Below are 19136 nucleotides of genomic sequence, written 5' to 3'. Positions count from 1 at the left end.
TCATTGATCTCCAAGAGATGGCTGTTCCTCCATGCGTAAAAACGTAGCCAGTTTGAGACTTGGCAGTGTGCGGATCTGATAGATATCCTGCATCGGCGAAGCCGACTAACCCATCTTTATTTTGGTTAGTATAAAAGAGTCCTAAGTCTTGAGTACCTCGAAGGTATCTTAGGAGATGTTTTATACCGTTCCAGTGCCTCTGAGTTGGAGATGAACTATATCGAGCGAGGAGGTTTACGGCGAAACATATGTCTGGTCTAGTGTAACTAGCCAGGTACATTAACGCTCCTACAGCACTGAGGTATGGCTTTTCAGGACCAAGGATTTCTTCATCATCCTTTTTGGGACCAAGAGGGTCATCACTTAAGCTTCTAACTACCATTGGGCTGGTCAATGGGTGAGCTTGGTCCATATTAAATCGCTTGAGTACCTTTTCGATATAAGCCGATTGATGCACAAGGATTCCTCCTTTGATGTACTCAAGTTGTAATCCCAAACAGTATTTTGTTTTGCCTAGGTCTTTCATTTCGAATTCTGCTTTTAAGCAGTCGACTGTTTGGGAGATCTCACCAGATGTTCCGAGGATGTTTATATCATCCACGTATACTGCTATGATTACAAATCCTTTGTTTGAGTACTTTTTGATGAAGATGCATGGACTGATGGGGTCATTTTTGTAGCCTTCTTTGATGAGGTAATCGCTGAGGCGGTTGTACCACATACGCCCACTTTGTTTCAGTCCATACAAGGATTTGTTCAGCCTGATGCAGTATTGATCTCGAGATGCATTTTTGTCTTTTAGTTAAATGCCATCTGGGAGTCTCATATATATTTCGTTGTCCAGGGGCCCATAGAGATATGCGGTTACAACATCCATTAACCGCAGATCAAGATTTTCTCTTATGGCCAGACTTATGAGGAATCGGAATGTTGTTGCATCCACCACTGGAGAATAAGTCTCCTCATAATCGATTCCGGGTCTCTGTGAGAATCCTTGTGCTACAAACCGTGCTTTGTATCGAACGACTTCACCGAGTTCGTTCCTTTTGCGCACAAAGACCCATTTGTGGCCCACTGGCTTGATGTGTGATGGGGTCCGGATGATCGGACCGAACATGTTTCTGAGTTTGAGACTCTTTAACTCCACGTTTATGGCTTCTTTCCATTTTAGCCAATCTGTTCGATGTGTACACTGTGTTATTGACGTGGGTTCTAGATCCTCTTGCGTGAGCGCAACATCAAGTGCTACTTTGTATGCAAAGAGTGCATTTAAGTCGACTTCTTTTCGATTCCATTGTATTCCGGACATATTGTAATTGATGGAGATCTCATTGTTATCTTCTGAACCTGGAGATTTAGCGTCCCGAACTTCCATTGAGGGTTCATTAGATTGAGTCTCAGCCGCGGCTATGTCTGATATTGCAGGAATCCCGGTTTCGGTTATTGCACCTTTCTTTGATTTCCGGAGATTCTTATCTTTGGAACCGAGTGGTCTGCCCCGTTTGAGACGTGGTGCAGACTCTGTAGCAACTTGGGTCTGTCCCGTTGGGACAGCTATTCGTACTGGTGCATTACAAGCTGGGATGTACGATTTGGTTACTTTGGTCGGGTCAGCAAAGGAATCTGGCAATTGATTAGCTAGCTTTTGATAATGAATAATCTTTTGGATCTCTGAATCACATTCTAGAGTCCGAGGATCTTGCCAATTTAATGATGTTTGATTCCATGAAAGATCTTTGACCAGCTTGTTTGTCTCACCACCTAAAGAGGGATATACCGATTCATCGAATTGGCAATCCGCATATCTGGCCTTGAAGAGATCTCCAGTGGTTGGCTCGAGATATCTTATGATGGTGGGAGAGTCAAAACCAACATATATTCCCATCCTTCTTTGAGGTCCCATTTTGGTTCGATGTGGTGGAGCAATGGGTACATATACTGAACACCCAAATGTTTTGAGATGGGAGATGTCTGGCTCATGACCCGAGAGTAGTTGGGATGGGGAATATTTGTGTTCACTAGATGGCCGGATGCGTATGAGTTCAGCAGCATGTAATACTGCATGTCCCCATGCTGAGGCCGGGAGCTTTGATCTCATGAGTAATGGTCGGGCTATCCATTGAATGCGTTTAATGAATGATTCAGCCAATCCATTTTGAGTATGGACATGTGCTACAGGATGTTCCACGGTTACCCCCATGGACATACAGTAGTCATTAAACGCTTGTGAGGTAAATTCACCAGCATTGTCAAGGCGGATAGTCTTTAGTGGGAAGTCAGGGAAATGGGCCCACAATTTTATGATTTGGGCCAAGAACCTAGCGAAGGCTTGGTTCCGAGAGGACAAGAGACAAACATATGACCAACGGGTCGATGCGTCTATAAGGAACATGAAGTACCGGAATGGTCCGGAAGATGGATGTATAGGTCCACAGATATCGCCCTGGATTCTTTCTAGGAAATGAAGTGTTTGTTTAGAGATTTTAACTGGTGAAGGCCGAGTGATCAATTTGCCTTGAGAACAAGCTGTGCACATGAGGTGTTGAGGATAAGCTCGGTTTTCTTTGAGGGTATGCCCTTGAGAGTTTTGAATTAGTTTACGCATCATATTTGCACCGGGATGACCGAGCCGGTCGTGCCAAATAGTATAATCAGTAAACCGGGCTTTGAGAGTGGTATTAGCTTCAATCATACTGACTTTAGCATGGTAAAGTCCAGTAGAGAGCGCAGGTATGGTTTCGAGGATTTGTTTATGGCCGTCTACGGTTTTAGTGACTAGGAGGGATTCTTTGTTCCCTTGACCTTGGGTTTCTATGTGGAAACCATTCTGTCTTATATCCTTGAAGCTCAGAAGATTTCTCTTCGAACTAGGAGAATATAGAGCATCTGGTATTTCAAGTTGTGTGCCATTTGATAGCAACACATAGGCATGGCCATATCCTTCGATAAGGTTTGAGGGACCCGCGATGGTGCTAATATTTGCGGTTTGATAGGTTAGGTTTATGAAGTAACTTTTGTTTCTTAAGATAGTGTGGCTGGATCCACTATCTACGACTATGGTTTCCATTTGCTGGTGTGCTTTATTATGAATAGAAGATAGAATTCAGTATTGAGGAATTCAGAAAATGTGATAAATCATAAAGTAAAGCAGTGTCTGAGAATAAAGGCAAATGGAAAAAAAAATGAAACAAATCCCAAAATGAAAAAAATAAAGAACAAAATCAAATTGTATCAGAGTTTCAGATGATTGAATTAATCGAGGAGATCAGCTGTTTCATAGTCCATGGGGTCGGTCTGCTCGTTTGTGGTGTTCTCATCATCAAGGAGGTCGTCACCTTCCAGGTTAGCAGCATCGACTGGCTGAGTCATGTTGGCTTCAGCAGGAGCTTTTCCGTACTTCTGGTATAGATCGCAGTGGATCTTGGGGGTGCGACATTGCTTTGTTGGGTGGTTGAACATCCCACATCTGGTACAAGCAGAGTGATCGGGGTTGGTGTGGCGGGTCGGCTTGGTGATGCCTCGACCACGACCAGGACCATAACTGAGGTTAGGTCGGTTGCCACGACCATGTCCGCGTCCACGTCTTCCACGTCCATGTCCTCGGCCATTACACGTCCATTACCACGTCCACGGCGGTGATCTGAGGATCTATCGGGTTGAACATGGTAGGACTCTTGACGAGAAGCTGGGACAGGAGCCGATCCCGGGGGCCTCATAGCGCTGTTCCTCATAAGCAGCTGGTTATTCTTCTCAGCGAGGAGAAGACAGGACAACAAGTCTTCGTACAATGTGTGTTTCATTGCACGGTATTGTTGTTGGAGCACAACATTCTCTGTGCTGAATGTGGATAATGTTTTCTCGAGGAGATCATTATCTGTCACATCCTCGCCACAGAGTTTCCGGATGGCAACAATACGAAAGAGTTCGTTGTTGTAATCATCTACGGATTTGTAGTCCTGGAACCGAAGGTTCTTCCAGTCGAAATCTGCCTGAGGCAACTAGACCATTTTCTGATGGTCATATCGCTTTTTCAGCGCTTGCCACAATTCAAGTGGATTCTCAAGAGTGAGATATTGCTGCTTAAGGCTCGGGGCCAGATGATGGCGTATGTGACATATCGCCTGAGACTGTCCCTTACGGGATGCGGTGTTACCGTCGGTAATACACGCATCGAGTTCTTTTGATGCGAGGAACAAGCGCATGTCTAGGGCCCACTCGAGGTAGTTATCCCCGGAGACGTGAAGGGCCTCGAATTCACATTTCTGAATGTTTGACATCTGAAACATGAGATTGATTTTGTTAGGGATTGTTTTGAGAAAATTTTGAATGCTGATGATGAAACTTTCTATTTTGAGAATATTTCTATTTTAGGAAAGTTTCTAAATTTGGAAAGTTTCTAATTTGGGTAATTTTCTAAATGAGGAAAGTTTCTATGTCGGGAAAATTTCTATATGAGGAAAGTTTTTATATGAGGAAACTTTCTATTAGAGGGAACTTTCTCGGAAATAGTAAATTTTAAAGGGTATGGTTTTAGTTACCCCGAACATGATATCGGTTTAATAGCTGTGATTTAATCGGTTAAAGCCGAATATAATTTCGGTTAATGAGAACCAGGTTTAGCCGGTTTTAGGCGGTTTAGGAGGAACCCTAGGGGAGCCGAATATGATTAGGGTTTTATCTAGGGTTTTAACGGTTTGGAAAACATATTTTGGATGTGATTTCGAGATCTATAGGATCTGTGGTCGATGGTTTTAATAATTTCACAAGGACAACAAAGAAATCACGTGAAAAGGACTAGGGTTTAAGCATTATGACTTACGATTTTGAAGATTACAAAATCGTGAATCAAGCTTAGGATTTAGGGTTGATTTTCTTAGTTTATTCAATCAAGTGTTTCAAGCAAGAGAATCAACAATCAAATAAGCTGCAACAAGCTTATTAAACATGAAGAAAATCGAATAGGTTTATGTCATAAACATGGCCAAAAACGGTTGTTAGGTTTTTGTAGGTTAGGGTTTTATAAAACGAGTTTAAAACCTTTGAACATGCATAAACTTGTAATTTAAACAATCAATCAACAAGTTATCAATCAATCATCAGAGTATCAAACACTTTCAATCAATTAGAGATCGATTTTTTTTTTTTTTTTTTTTTTTTTTTTTTTATAGGGTTTTGAAGTGTTTAAACAACAGGTTCTATGGCTCTCAGTTTTAGAAGATACCTTTTCCACCTTTAGATTTCTGACAGGCTAATGAAACTGGGAGCTAATAGACCTCAGTTAGCCGCTACAAATTCCAAGGATTGATCACCAAAACTGGAGAAGCTGCTGGTTGAAGAAGGAAAAACTCGGATCTGGTTTTTTTTTTTCGGTTGATCGTCGTGTACTGTAAGTGTGCGTGAGGGCGCGTCCGACGTTGGATCGACAAACGGTTTTCACCAGTAGATTCGTCTCGTCGAGGGCTTCGATTTGATATGTAGATCGTCTTCTGGTTCCTCACGGTTTGGAAGATATGCGTCTTTTAAGTTTCGACTTGCTTTTAGGGTTTTGGTGGTGGCCGGATTTATTAGGGTTTTTCGCTTAGAGAGTCTTATCGTGCTGATAACGTGTTGTGAAAACTTAGAAACTTTATTAATCACTGGAATGTATATATAGAGTACATAGGAAATCTAGGTTAAGTACAATGCCCTGATGGGCCTAATGGGCCGGTATAAGAGTCCATATATGATATGTGTTATAACAATATTAAAGAATTTAAATGAATTCATTTAATTTGTAAATATAACATAAATAAACTTAATGTTACAATTAATCATTTTGGTTATCACAGTTGAATTTATGTTTATCAGCTAAATGGATTATCCATATAAAAATGATTGTATATGTTAAAAGTTAAAAGCTTAAAAAAAATTGTCTATTAATATTATTTACCAAGTGGAACTCCTCGGAACGTGGCACCGGCTTTTCTAAGATCTTCAAGAAGAGCCTTGGTGGTTTTGATGGTGATCCCACGGATGAACCAAGAAACTGGCGGCAAATTAAGAAGTGAAGAAGGCTGAAAAATCTGCTCCATTGTCACTTTCGACCCAACCTTTCCTTTTCCGCCGCTACATCTTTTGTATTCTTCTCGACTCTCCGGCAACTTTGACTTGCACAAGCGTTCTTGATCTACGAAGTCTGGCTCCACTTTCCAACTACCCTCCAACGTTTTCATTAACATCAAATTCTTTGTCTTATATTTTGCCTAAACAAGAGATGAAACCCAAATTAAACACAAACAAATTGTTTCTTGTGAGGGGATATAGAGATCACGTTTTTTTTTTTTTTTACTGTAAGAGTTTTATGGTTTTCATCGATAATGAGATGGATCGGGATAGCTCCAGACCACCAAAGAAAGTTCCATGTTAGAGCTTTCTCCACTTCCGTCGTCTGCCTTGGTCCATCTTTTTTAAAAACCTTTGTTGATTTGTTTTCCCTCATAAGATTATAAGACCAAACTCTCAAGTATTTGCTATAATAAGTTCTCCATTCGAATCAAACAATGATAAGAAAACAAAAACCAGAAGTTGACGTCCGGCCTCGTCCTCTCGAAAGAATGGCAAGTTGTTTGGATTAGTGAACATCTCATAGACTGCTTCAGGAGGCAATCCTATTGTAAATTGCATGTTCATATGACAAAGACCATTTTTTGTTTTCACCTTTCAAACATTATAACTATGTTAGAATCGCCAATATTTTTATTCTATATATAGTTTTCTCTTAAAGGCAAAAAATTCTATAAGTATTTGTTTGCTGATTTGATCTTACCTTGACCTTAGCAGGAGCATCATACCATGGATGCTTCTCCTCCTCGGCTCGCCAAAGTAATGCCTCCTTCTGCGCCTCAGCGACGTCAAAATATTTAGGATCTACTGCCCACACATGATCAGGTCCAGGGTCATTGGACTCGGCCTACAACAACAAACATAAATCATATTCTAATTTTTATAATTAGTCGTTGCTGATTTTACTTTCAGTGGTTCTCTGATTTATGGATATGAAACTGACATTTTGAGGTTGTTGATTGATCCAGCTACCAAATTCAGGAAATAGGCTCATTGCTCTCTAAAATCTTAATCCAAGAACGAAGATCAGAGCAAGTTAAAAATGACGATCCTTACCAAGTTTATATATAATGGTTTAAGGAATCTTAGATAAAAAGCTTGAATATATTATTTTAGACAAATACAATATTTGTTTTTGAGAGAATGGTGTACGTATACGTTTAAGTACCGCGAAACAAATCTCGTGAGTTGTTGACGTAGAGGCTACGAGACCTACGTGAAGAAAGATGAGATCGAAGGTCGATACATTGGAGAATTACGGAATCAGAATCCATCATGTTCCTACTAAGTTCGATTTCTGAATATAGCTTCTGCGAACACGAAAGCTTGTTCCCTGATTTAGGAGAGAAAATGTGCCGTCTTTCTTCTACCAGAATTAATATTAGGGTAACTTTCTTTATAAGATTTTTGTTACAAAAAAAAAAACTATCTTTATAAGATTCAAGTAGCCCTAATTAATTCTGCTTAAAAACGGTGAGACCAACCAAGTGCGAACTTCAAAGGGAAAAAAGAAAGAAGATTAAATATTTGGAATGAAGTCAAAACTAGTGAAACTAAAACTTAACGCCAAAATCCGGATTTTTCGCCCAAATTGCATAACTCGTGTGTTAGATTTTTGGAAATAGATTTTTTTTTTTGAATTTTTATATTACATTTATTGGAAAGTTGCGTTAGAATAGCGTAATCAAGAGTTGTCGTCATCACAAAATCTGAATTTTGCCAGAAATACAAATCTAAAAAGGGAGAATAGTAAATTTAGGACACATTTTGAAAACATTTGTCTCCATAAGACTTTTTGAACTTTTGGCACTTTTGGACTTAATTACTCTTTAATTAATGTACATTAATTTTAAAAATTCGGATTTAATATTTCTATTTTTTTAAAAAAAATCGAAAATACCAAAAAGGAAATAAATTTATTACCAAAATTTAGTTTTGGAAATTTTTTAATTTTTAAAAATTATTTTCTACAAAATGTGGAAAATATTTTCTACATTCAACGGTTTTGTAGAATATTATTTCTAAGCATTATTCTTTATAATATATGAAACCTAGAATCGATGTTTTACATGTTCTTCTTCATTCTATTAGCCATATAGAATAGATATTCTACAGACTTTTCAGTGTTCTACAACTTCTAAAATACATATTCTACACTTTTCACTATATTCTATAATTCACTAGAATGTGCATTCTACTAATCTTTCTTTGTTCTACGTAATGTGGAATATGAATTCTATTAAATCCATAACAGAATCTGAGAAAATTTAGGATTTATAGTCTCATCTACCAAACCAAATATTTTCTAAATATTCATTTTCTATTTTTCCATTTTTTTATTCTTTTCCACCGAAGTTCTTCGCTCTCTTTCAACAAAAACTTTTTCTCAAGTTTTTTCAGTTTATTACCTTATACTCTATTACGATTCCTTCTGTTACAAACATAGACAGTGAATATGTATGTTTAAATAATATACTTTTACACGATCTAGCTTTATATATAAGAACACAGCAAGTAAAAGTAGAAATTCCAAAGTTTATTATTTCTCTTGCAATCAGCTGTTTTATAAACTACATATATGGTTTTGTAAAAGGCTTTGTAAAAGGCAGAGAAACCTTCCAGTGTATGACGGTAAGCTGATTTTACAGTGGCCTAAGTTTTTTTTTTGGGCCAAGCAGAAAAATATGTTTTATCGTGCCGAAGTTTTTTTTTATCAAGGAAATCACGTTTTCTTTTTTAATTTTTTTTTCTTTTTCTGAATTAATAAAAAAAAGTTAAACAAAAATTACTGAAATAAAAAATTAAGAGTAATTTTGGATTTCAATTAAAATAAATCTTAGAGGGACAATGTCTAAGATAATAAATCCTAAATGAACAAATAGTTTGGGAAATTATCCTAAATTTCTAATTATCTCATCTAAAAATTTATTTTTTGCATCGAAATTCAGGAATTACAATTTTACACCAACATTTCAGAACTGTGATTTGGTGCAAAAATGGCTTAATATTTGACGCCAAAATTTCAGTATCTCTAGATACATGGTACAAAGTTTTCAGAATCTGACCACAAAATCACGCAATCATAAAACATGGAATATGAAATTGTATAATATATGAAATAACGAGTTGGGTCTAAGATAATTGAAGTCCTATAGTCGACTCGAAATTGTTTAAATTATAAGAAATATAAGCATATATATATATATATATTTACTACTTACAACATATATTTGTGAATGATCATTTCGGCTATAGTGTTTTCCCTGTTTGTTGCTTGAAGACATCCAGAGTTCAACTCACTAAACCCCTCGCATCGTCGCACCCGTAAACTGAAGCATTTGGAGCAGAGTTTTGGTGGTATTGATGGTGGTCTCTCGAATATAACAAGAAATTGGTGGCAGATTAAAAGGAAAAGAAGGCTGAAAGTATTGGTCCATTATCACTTTCGATGCAATCTTTCCTTGTCCACCGCTACATTTTCTGTATTCTTCTTTACTTTTAGGCTTCATGTGCATGCACAAGCGTTCTGAATCCACGTATAGTGGCTCCACTTTGTAGCTACCCTCAAACACTTTCATGAACATCATTTTCTCTTTCTTATATTTTGCCTGTCCTCAACAAACATGCAAGGGAAACGCAAGTTATGTTTTGCAGATACAAAACAAACATATTGATATAGAGACGCTTCTTACTGTGAGATCTTTTTTGTTTTCGTCGACAATTAGTGTTATCGGGATAGATCCAGACCACCAGAGGAAGTTCATGGCCACAGCTTTCTTTGTCTCTGCAATCTCCCTCGGTCCATCCTTCTTCAAAACCTTTCTTGATTTGTTTTCCTTCATACTGAAGAAAAATTTCACTCTCTCAAGTATTACTATAAGCAATACCACATTTGAAACATACAATGATGAGAAAAACACCAGAAGTTGGCGCCCAAACATGTCCATATCGAAGAATTTTCCGTTATTTGGATTAGTGAAAAGTTCGTAGACGGTTTCAGGGGGATATCCCATTGTCAATTCTATACTCATATGGCAAATACCATTTTTCGTAGCCACCTTCAAACGTCAGAAATATAAGAAACAGTTAAGATCTTTATTTATAAAAAATTGTAGCAATTTCTCTAAGGCCAAAATCAAAGTTCTTGCTATTGTGCTCTTACCTTAACTCTAGGAGGAGCGTCATACCAGGGATGCTTCTTCTCTGCATCTTTCCATAGTTTACCTTGCCTCAGCTGCTCATCTTTGTCATAGTATAGTTCTTGATTATTGCTATCTTTCTCTGACTTTGAGGTAGATTTAACATTCTCAGATCTCGTGGACTCGGCCTAGAACTACAAATACAATCATTCATACCTGGTTTCTAAATTTGACCAATAGTAGTTATTAGTTAATATTAAATGGACTTCCTTGGGAGCTCTGATTGATCGAAATGAAACTGACCTTAAGAGGCTGTTGAGTGTTCTGATTGATCCAAACACCAAATCCAGTTAATACACCCATTTCTCTAAAATTTTATTACCATAAACAATACTATTCTAATCAGAAAAGGAGCAAACGAAGATACAAAGTTTGTAATATACATGGGTTGAGAGACTTTAGATAAAATGGCTGCATGTTTAGAGAATGGTGTTACGTAGAGCGAAACAATGAAGTGGCCAGCTAAACTCTCGTGAGTTATTGACGTATAGGATAGACCTATCTGGTTCCTTTTAAGTGCTTCTAATTAAGAAGAATATAGAAACATTATATTTATTTTTTTAATAACATTTTGTGAACTTATATCGAATATTATTTGTCCGTTTTTAAAAATCCAAATCGTAATATATGCAGAAAATGAATTTAATTTTTTTTCCAATATACAGATAATGAGATAAATAGATGATGATGATATGATTCAATCTAAAAGGTGTGGTGTGAAGAAATAAAGATAAGAAGAGAAATGAATTTTTTTTTTAGATGAAAGTAAGACACAGAGATAGAGTAGGTCATGTAACTGTATGTGTAAAATGAAGGAATGGTAGTTTAATTTGATCCTTGTGTTCTAAGCATAAGATAATGAAAAATGGCCATGTTAATCATTACACTTATAAATGATGATGGTCAATGGATGATTTCACCTGATTTTTCTATTAAAGACAACAAGTAAACAACTGAATTTGGTTTATATATTTGATTTGTTTAGATATTACACGAAGTATTTATAATTTTATTTTTAACGAATAACATTCCGACTATATACAAGATATAGTTTTCCAAACAAGGTCTAATATAAACAACCCAACAGCCCTTAGAATATTCATTTGAACAAACATATATAAAGATGTGCACATAGATAGTAAGAATTACACGGATATTATTAAAGATTTGGTTATTTATGATATGAATTAAACGACATGATTTTTTTAGCGGATGAGGATTGAGGACCATGATGCTACTTTAGATTTATCCGATCCGCATGCATTGCATGGACCGTGGAGAATGGAACTTAACGTGAAAATATATATAAAGAGCAAGTAAGAGTATCGAGTTCGGCCTATGTTAACCGAACTCATGAAGTCAACTCGAATTTCGCCAAATGTTTTTTTCAAGGAATATAAGAATATATTAAATTTATAATTTATTACATATACTAGTGTATGATTACTTAGGGTAATTTTTTTTTTTCATGTTTCCTGCTTGATGTCTTGACCTATTTGACTTCGTCCAGCCCGTCGAATCCTGGTACCGTAATGTTGGACCAATAAAAACAGAGTTTTGGTGGTCTTGATGGTGATCCCTCGGATGTACCAAGAAACCGGTGGCAGATTAAAAAGAGGATTTGGCTTAAAGTATTGGTTAATTGTCACTTTCGACGCAACCTTTCCTTGTCCCCCGCTACATCTTTTATATTCTTCTCGACTCTTTGGCAACCTTTGCTTGCAAAATCGTTCTGAATCTACGTATAGTGGCTCCACTTTATAATTACCCTCGAACACTTTAAGAAACATCATTTGCTCTTTTTTATATTTTGTCTGTCCAAACCAAGAGAAGTTCGACTTAAGTTTCATCAATACAAAAGAAAAGCATTGACTATTGTAAGTGGGTATAGAAAAGCTTCTTACTGTAAGATTTATTTTGTTTTCATCGACAATTAGATTGATTGGGATAGGTATAGACCACCAAAGGAAGTCCCAAGCCACAGATTTCCTCACCTTTGCGATCTGCCTTGGTCCATCCTCCTTCAAAACCTTTACTGATTTGTTTTCCTTCATAATAAAGATATCACTATCTCAAGTATTGTTATAATTAACACCACATTCGAATCCCATTATATGAAAAAAGAAGAAGAAAAAAAACCATAATTTGGCGCCACTTGTCCACATCAAAAAATGGACCGCTCTGTGGATCAGTCATAACGTCGTAGACTGCATCCGGACTCATTCCCACAATTAATTCTATTTTCATATGGCAAAGACCATTTTCCGTGGTTACCTTCAAACATAAAAGATATCAGAATTTCTCTTCTCCTTTCGTTAGAGAAAAAAAAAGATATCAGAATATGTTAGAATTCATCATAAGGCAAAAAAGTATTGTAATTATGTTTGGTGATTTTTTCTTACCTTCACAATAGGAGGGGGATCGTACCATGGATGCTTCTTCTCTGCATCATGCCAAAGTTGATCTTGCTTCCGCACATGATCTATGTCATAATATACATTCTCCTCCTTGGCAGGAGCAGTATTGTCTTTCTCTGACACCGCCTTAGATTCCACATTCTCTGATCTCTTGTGCTCAGCCTACAACAACAAACGGAATCATTACCTGTTTATATCTATTTGTCTTTCTTGTTTTTTATTAATGAAACTGACCTTAAGAGGCCGTTGAGTGTTCTGATTGATCCAACCACCAAATCCAGGAAATACACCCATTTCTCTCTGAAATTTTAGTACCACAAATGATGCTTATCTAATCAGTACAAGAGTAGATGAAGATACAAAGCTAGTATATATTATGGTTTGAGGAATCTTAGATAATATGTTGTATCTTGAGAGTATATTGTACGTTAGTTTTACGTACAGCTGCGAAACAATGTAGTTGGCAGCTCAATTCGTGTGTTTTTGACGTACAGACTAGACCTACTCAGACAGAGGAGATCGATGGTCAGTAAATTGGAGAATGACCTTCTCTATGTGGTTCCTTCTAAGTTATTCTGAGAAGAATATATAAATAATGTAATATTGTATTCTATATTTGTTTTTAATAACAATTTGTGACAATGCTGAATACGTTGTGTCGATTTTTAAAACTGTAAATTGTAATATATGCAGAAGAAATTAACAATTTTTACAGAGGTGATGATATGATTCAGTATTAAGAAGTATGAAGACGAAATAAGGACGAGATCAGGGAAACTAATTTAGAAGAAAAGATAAAGTCATGGGTTATGCATGAGCGTGTAGAATGAAAAAATGGTAGGTTGGTCATTGTTCATGTTATTGCAGTAAGAAATGATGGTATATAAACGTTTCGATAAAGTGGTTTTCCTAATATGATATCCACAACAAAGCTAAAGTAGTTTGGGAAGAGGTTTGCTAACACACAAAAACAACTGTATAGATTTTGTGTGCTTAGGCTTCGTTCTGGGATGCTAGGGAGTAGGGACACAACCATAGGTTCATGGAAAATATGTAATAATAACGTTAAGTGATATATTATTGCAAGACCAATCTATTGTTTATAAAATAATTTTGACTGGTTCGTTAAGTAATCAAAGTTCGTTAATAAAAGGACGAAAGAATTCCGAAGGTTTTCTATTTTGCGAATGGTTCCTATTTGAACAATCCGACGGGTGAAATCCTTTGTAAAATACATTTGAACAAATATATATATATATATATATATATATATATACGTTTTTATTAATTAGGAGGATCCGAACCGAAATCCAACTAATTTTTTTTAAGTATTGCAACACATGTCACCGATCACCATGTATGGCATGGACCGTGAAATGGAATTATAAAGAGGATGTAAGAGCATCTAGTTGGTCCTTAGAGCATTGGTGAACCTCTTCTTGGAGTTTATAACTATTTTTTAATAATTTATTTTATTAAGGAATGGTTTAGAACCCAAAAGTTTTTTTGTTCCTCCAGTGAACCTCATTAGAGGTTCTTAAAATTGGTTTGATTGAAATCTAAAAATTTTGTGTTTAATTTTCCTTCACAAACTATGAAGCAAAAGAAGAACAGTGATCTCAAGTATGATGTTCTCGGTTTTGATTTTATATAATGAATGAATTGGTTTGCCAGTTTAAACACGTAACAAACCAGAAAGGAATCCAAACTTATGGTGTGTAATGATACATCATGCAAAGTCATTTAAAAAAAGAAGAAGAAGAAGCAAAAAACACGAAAACAGCATCTAAGTAGAAATGGTTTTGGATTTAGGTGGTAAGCTATATGATGGCAGAGACAATATCTCCATCAGCGGCCTTGAGAGCCTTAACTGCCCTTGGCTTAGACACTCCTGCTTGGGTCATCACCAGCTCGATGTCCTTTGGCTCCACACCTTCCTCATCCACCTCTTCATCATCCAGATCAACAGCAGCTGCAGCTGCACCACTAGATTTTGCAGAGAAACAACAGCTATGGTACCAAGGGAAGCTCCAATAATGCCATAAAGATCAGCTGTTAGCGGTTTTATGAGTCCGAACATGGGAAGAGCTAATGATGAGATTCATACAATTCCAGGGTGATATGAAAACAAGAGAATGGATTCTGACAGAAATGCACATGACAACAAGGTTATCAAAATTTAAGCAAACAGATATCTCTGCTACTCCTCTAAATTCAATGAAACCAATCCAAGCTAATTAAAGCAAAATCTAATCTTTGATGAAAGTTCTTCATTTTCAATTCCACATTTCTACAAAAACCACAAAACCATTCACAAGTTTCAATTTTAAAGAGGATACCTGTGAGACATGAGCAGTGCCAATCAAATATACATCGCAAGATCCCCTTTGTCGTTGGACTCGCATGTTAAATATCTTCGTCATCAGAACCGAACGAATCGGCGCCGGTTGTCACTGAACCGGAATCGCTGTGTTCTTCCTTCTCCTCATCGAGCAGCTCCTTCGTCTCCACATTCACCAACGAGATATCTCCGGAAGGCCTTGGGTCATCGACGTGATCGAATTCCTCTCCGAATTGAGCCTCCCGTATTACCGTCGGTTCCATTCGCAACAGTGATCGAGGAAAGAGTGATGCTTTGATTCCAGTGAAAATCCCAGCTCTTCTTCAAGTGAGTTCATGCAAAGCTTCCATTTTTTTTAGCCCATGATCTGAAATCACCAGAGAAAAATCGTGGCTGGAAGAGGAGAAAGAAATGTCGACATAAACAAAGAACCAGAGAAAGTCGAAGAGGAGAGAGAGCCTAAAAAAAATTATTGTTGAACGAATGAGAAGCAGACACGTCACTTATGAACCCTTCTAAAAACAGTCTTCAAAAACTCTAAGAGCATCCTAACAAATGCTTAGCAATAAAATAATATTAAACTTAAGAAAGAAGAAAAAAAAGAAAAAAATGAAGAAAGATAAAAAGGAAAGAAAGAAAATGAAGAGAGAGAAAACAAACACCAATAAATATCGCTTCTTTTCTATTTGTCCAATAAATAAATCCCACGTGCCTTATAAACATCGATGCTTATTAGTCTTATTTAAGCAGCAATTCTTCAATTTATTTTCATTTTGGATTTATTTTTTGGGCTAAGCATCATCTAAGCACTCCTGTTGTGGATGTTCTAAAACAAGAACCGATTCACCAAATATTGGGCTTTTTTTATTTTTTAAAAATTTAAAAATTTTATGAACCTTCCCTACTCTAAAACCTGTGTAAAACCGTCTGTTATAGATGCTCTTACCTCTTATAGTTAACTCCAATATCCTTTATAATTTTGTTTTAAAAATTTAAAAATATATTAAATTTACAAAATTATAACATATATGTTTACCAACAAAAAAAAACTTAAAACATATATTTGTATCATTTAGGCTAGTTTTTTTTTTTCATGTTTGTTGCTTGATTTCTTCACCTAGCTCATTCAATCGCTTAGCCCGTCGAATACTGGTAGCCACCTTTTGGACCGATAGGAGCAGATTTTTGGTGGTTTTGATGGTGATCCCTCTAATATACCAAGAAACTGGCGGCAGATTAAAAAGAGGATATGGCTGAAAGTATTGGTTCAATGTCACTTTAGACGCAATCTTTCCTTGTCCGCCGCTACATCTTTTATATTCTTCTCGACTTTTTGGTAACCTTTGCCCGCACAATCGTTCTGAATCTACATATATCGGCTCCACTTTATAGTTACCCTCAAACACTTTCATGAACATTATTTTCTCCTTCTTATATTTTGTCTGTCCACAATAAGCAAGAGAAACTCAGTTAAGTTCCACCAATACAAAGCAAAAGTATTGATTATTGTGAGGGATATAAAGAAGCTTCTTACCGTAAGATCTTTTCTGTTTTCATCGACAATTAGAATTATCGGGATAGGTATAGAAAACCAAAGTAAGTCCCAAGCCACAGATTTCTTCACTTTCATGACCTGCCTCGGTCCATCCTCCATCAAAACTTTTATTGATTTATTTGTCTTCGTAAGAAAAAAAAGGACAGTCCCAAGAATTGTTATAATTGATACCACATTCGAAGTATCTATTATGATAAGAAAGTAAACCATAAGACCGCGCCACTTGTCCTTATCAAAGAATGCACCGGTTTCTGGATTAGTGAAAAGTTCGTAGACTCCATCAGGAGTCAGTCCCACTATCAATTCTACGTTCATATGGCAAAGACCTTTTTTCGTTGTCACCTTCAAACATCAAAAAGTTAAGAAAATTTCGGGATCTTTTTCCGAATTCATCTTTTGGCAAAAAAAATTATATATTGAGATTATGTTTGGTAATTTTCCCTTACCGTGACCTTAGGAGGAGGATTATACCATGGATGCTTCTTCTCTGCATCATGCCAAAGTTGATCTTGCTGCTTCTCATGAACTTTTTTATAATATGCCTTTTTCTCCTTAGCAGGGGCATTATTAGTGTCTTTCTCTGATACCGACTTAGATTCAACATTCTCAGATCTCTTGGGCTCGTCCTAAAATAGCAAACAGAATCAATATTACCTGTTTATATTTATTTGATGGAAATGAAACTAACCTTAGGAGGCTGTTGAGTGTTCTGATTGATCCAGCCACCAAATCCAGGAAATACACCCATTTCTTCCACTAACCTAATTAATGAAAGAAATAGCAAAGACGATCTTAAACCTAAGCTTGTATATATTATGGTTTGAGGTATCTTAGACAAAATGCTTGCATCCTTGAAAGAATGATGTACGTTAAGTTTTACGTACTAAAAGGCAAAGAAGTGGGCAAGCAGCTCAATTCTCGTGAGTTATTGACGTACAAGCGAGACCTACCTGTGGTAAAGAGGAGCTAGATCGAAGTTCAATAAGAAATTGGAGAATGACCCTTCCTATATGGTTCTCTTTCTAAGTGCTTCTGAGAAGTATATAGAAGCAAGAATGTTATCTAGGAAGACAAATCTGTCTTTCGCAGAGAAATTATTTTAGTCGGATAGTTAATGGAAGACCACAAATCATTCCGGTTGTCTAGAAAGTTCCATCTATTCTCGGTAATACGGAAACATGGGCATGCACAAGCGTGTGTTATTTGCGTAGCATGGCCTCACTTTCCATCTATTTTTGAACACTGTCATGAACATCAAGTGGAAGATCGTAGGTAACATGTGCCTACCTAGGAAAAGATGAAGTGGGCAGCTCCAAGTGTGAGAGTTTATATATGAAAAAAAAAAACTAACTGGTGTGCGAATAGATAGTCAGTATACTGATATTAATGGTAGCGTTTGGGTCAAGAAACAAGTAAGTTAAATAACTTATAAAAGAAATTAACAAGTAAATTTTGAAAACAACCTTTGATTTGAAAATGTCATTGACATTTATTGCTATATATATATATATACTAGGTGTTTAGTCCGCGACTTGCGCAGGCCAAAAAGTTTCATTGAAACTTAAAATAAAATTTTATATCATAAATAAAAAATAATTAGATCAAGAATTTGATACATACAAAATTAAAATAAAGCTAATCTATGAAAGTAAACATTGTCTAACATTAAAAATTTTAAAATCAATACTAATAAGTGTATAAAATCAATAAACATTAACTAAAATAAGATTAATATGAATTATTCATCTTTTTCTCTTTTTATCTTTTAATTTTTTTTTCTCTATCATTTTCTTCTTTATTTCTTTTTTTTTTTGTTTTTTTTGTTTTTTTTGTTTTTTTTTCTTTATTTTCTATGTCTTTTTTTACTTTTTATTCTACTGGTTTTTCTTTTTTACGTCTTCTTCTTCTTCTCAACATCTTTTCCTTTTTCCTCTCATACATCTTTTGATTTTCTTCTCTTCCAGTTTTTATTCACTTTCTTCTTCTTTTTCAATGTATTATTATTCTCTTTCTTTTTTTTTTCTTTTCCTTTTTCATTGCCATCGTCTTCTTTGTTATCACCGACTTCATATTCTTCTGGTGTTTTTCGGCTTTTACATCATCTTCATATTCTTCTACTTTCTCCAATTCCTCCTCTTTTAAGGTTTTCATCCAATTTTTTCTCTTCACTATCTTCTTCTTCTTCTACTTTGTCTTCTATTTTATTTTATTTTTCTCATTCAACAGATTCTTATTCCTCTTCTTCCAATTATTCTTACTCTCTCCAAATTCTTCATCATATTTTAAAGATCTTTGTCTTATCTGTCTTTTTACTCTTCTCATGGTTTATATTTTCCCTTTTTTAATTTTTTCCTTATATTTTTGATTTTTTTTATCGTTATTTGTTTTCAAATTGTTCTTCTTTTATTGTCTTCATCTTTTTTTTTACTTCTTATTCATCTGATTTGTCTTCGTTTTTTTTATCATATTTACCTTTTTCTACTTTGTCTTCTTCATCTTCCTAGTTTTCCTTCCATTTTATT

At 35.9% G+C, this 19136-nt stretch overlaps 4 protein-coding genes across 4 annotated transcripts; all 4 read right to left on the bottom strand.

The window, feature by feature from the left end:
• Positions 1 to 5921: 5921 nt before the first annotated feature.
• LOC18992594 lies at positions 5922 to 7096 on the bottom strand. The gene is made up of 5 exons (XM_024152263.1): positions 7046 to 7096; positions 6806 to 6949; positions 6539 to 6696; positions 6329 to 6473; positions 5922 to 6242 (listed from the first exon to the last, which is right to left on the bottom strand). Exons 1-5 carry the CDS (start codon positions 7094 to 7096, stop codon positions 5922 to 5924), a joined length of 819 nt encoding a protein of 272 aa, XP_024008031.1.
• A 2305-nt stretch (positions 7097 to 9401) lies between these two features.
• On the bottom strand, positions 9402 to 10604 carry LOC112084063. The gene is made up of 5 exons (XM_024152478.1): positions 10545 to 10604; positions 10265 to 10429; positions 10023 to 10160; positions 9795 to 9938; positions 9402 to 9710 (listed from the first exon to the last, which is right to left on the bottom strand). The coding sequence occupies exons 1-5, from the start codon at positions 10602 to 10604 to the stop codon at positions 9402 to 9404; spliced, it is 816 nt and encodes a 271-aa protein (XP_024008246.1).
• Positions 10605 to 11767: 1163 nt separating this feature from the next.
• Positions 11768 to 13090, bottom strand: LOC112084016. The gene is made up of 5 exons (XM_024152262.1): positions 12953 to 13090; positions 12704 to 12880; positions 12441 to 12575; positions 12206 to 12349; positions 11768 to 12115 (listed from the first exon to the last, which is right to left on the bottom strand). The coding sequence occupies exons 1-5, from the start codon at positions 13010 to 13012 to the stop codon at positions 11768 to 11770; spliced, it is 864 nt and encodes a 287-aa protein (XP_024008030.1). The 5' UTR covers positions 13013 to 13090.
• Positions 13091 to 16150: 3060 nt separating this feature from the next.
• On the bottom strand, positions 16151 to 17390 carry LOC18992591. The gene is made up of 5 exons (XM_024152261.1): positions 17303 to 17390; positions 17061 to 17240; positions 16822 to 16956; positions 16594 to 16737; positions 16151 to 16501 (listed from the first exon to the last, which is right to left on the bottom strand). Exons 1-5 carry the CDS (start codon positions 17360 to 17362, stop codon positions 16151 to 16153), a joined length of 870 nt encoding a protein of 289 aa, XP_024008029.1. The 5' UTR covers positions 17363 to 17390.
• Between the last annotated feature and the right edge of the window lie 1746 nt (positions 17391 to 19136).

Source organism: Eutrema salsugineum, unplaced genomic scaffold (assembly GCF_000478725.1).
Source record: "Eutrema salsugineum unplaced genomic scaffold, Eutsalg1_0 scaffold_5, whole genome shotgun sequence".
Lineage (NCBI taxonomy): Eukaryota > Viridiplantae > Streptophyta > Magnoliopsida > Brassicales > Brassicaceae > Eutrema > Eutrema salsugineum.
This window is presented reverse-complemented; position numbering and strand designations above follow the sequence as displayed.

Bases quoted from the DNA above. Each gene is read 5' to 3' on its own strand.
- LOC18992594 (XM_024152263.1), bottom strand. From the start codon at position 7,096: ATGAGCCTATTTCCTGAATTTGGTAGCTGGATCAATCAACAACCTCAA. The intron at 6,950-7,045 runs GTCAGTTTCATA...TTGTTGTTGTAG, and splicing joins TCAATCAACAACCTCAAAAT to GCCGAGTCCAATGACCCTGG. The intron at 6,474-6,538 runs GTTTGATTCGAA...TAATCTTATGAG, and splicing joins GTTTTTGTTTTCTTATCATT to GGAAAACAAATCAACAAAGG.
- LOC112084063 (XM_024152478.1), bottom strand. From the start codon at position 10,604: ATGGGTGTATTAACTGGATTTGGTGTTTGGATCAATCAGAACACTCAA. The intron at 10,161-10,264 runs GTAAGAGCACAA...TGACGTTTGAAG, and splicing joins ACGCTCCTCCTAGAGTTAAG to GTGGCTACGAAAAATGGTAT. The intron at 9,711-9,794 runs GTAAGAAGCGTC...TGTTGAGGACAG, and splicing joins AAAACAAAAAAGATCTCACA to GCAAAATATAAGAAAGAGAA.
- LOC112084016 (XM_024152262.1), bottom strand. From the start codon at position 13,012: ATGGGTGTATTTCCTGGATTTGGTGGTTGGATCAATCAGAACACTCAA. The intron at 12,881-12,952 runs GTCAGTTTCATT...TTGTTGTTGTAG, and splicing joins ACACTCAACGGCCTCTTAAG to GCTGAGCACAAGAGATCAGA. The intron at 12,116-12,205 runs GTAAGAAGCTTT...TGGTTTGGACAG, and splicing joins AAAACAAAATAAATCTTACA to ACAAAATATAAAAAAGAGCA.
- LOC18992591 (XM_024152261.1), bottom strand. From the start codon at position 17,362: ATGGGTGTATTTCCTGGATTTGGTGGCTGGATCAATCAGAACACTCAA. The intron at 16,957-17,060 runs GTAAGGGAAAAT...TGATGTTTGAAG, and splicing joins ATCCTCCTCCTAAGGTCACG to GTGACAACGAAAAAAGGTCT. The intron at 16,738-16,821 runs GTTTACTTTCTT...TTTCTTACGAAG, and splicing joins ACAAGTGGCGCGGTCTTATG to ACAAATAAATCAATAAAAGT.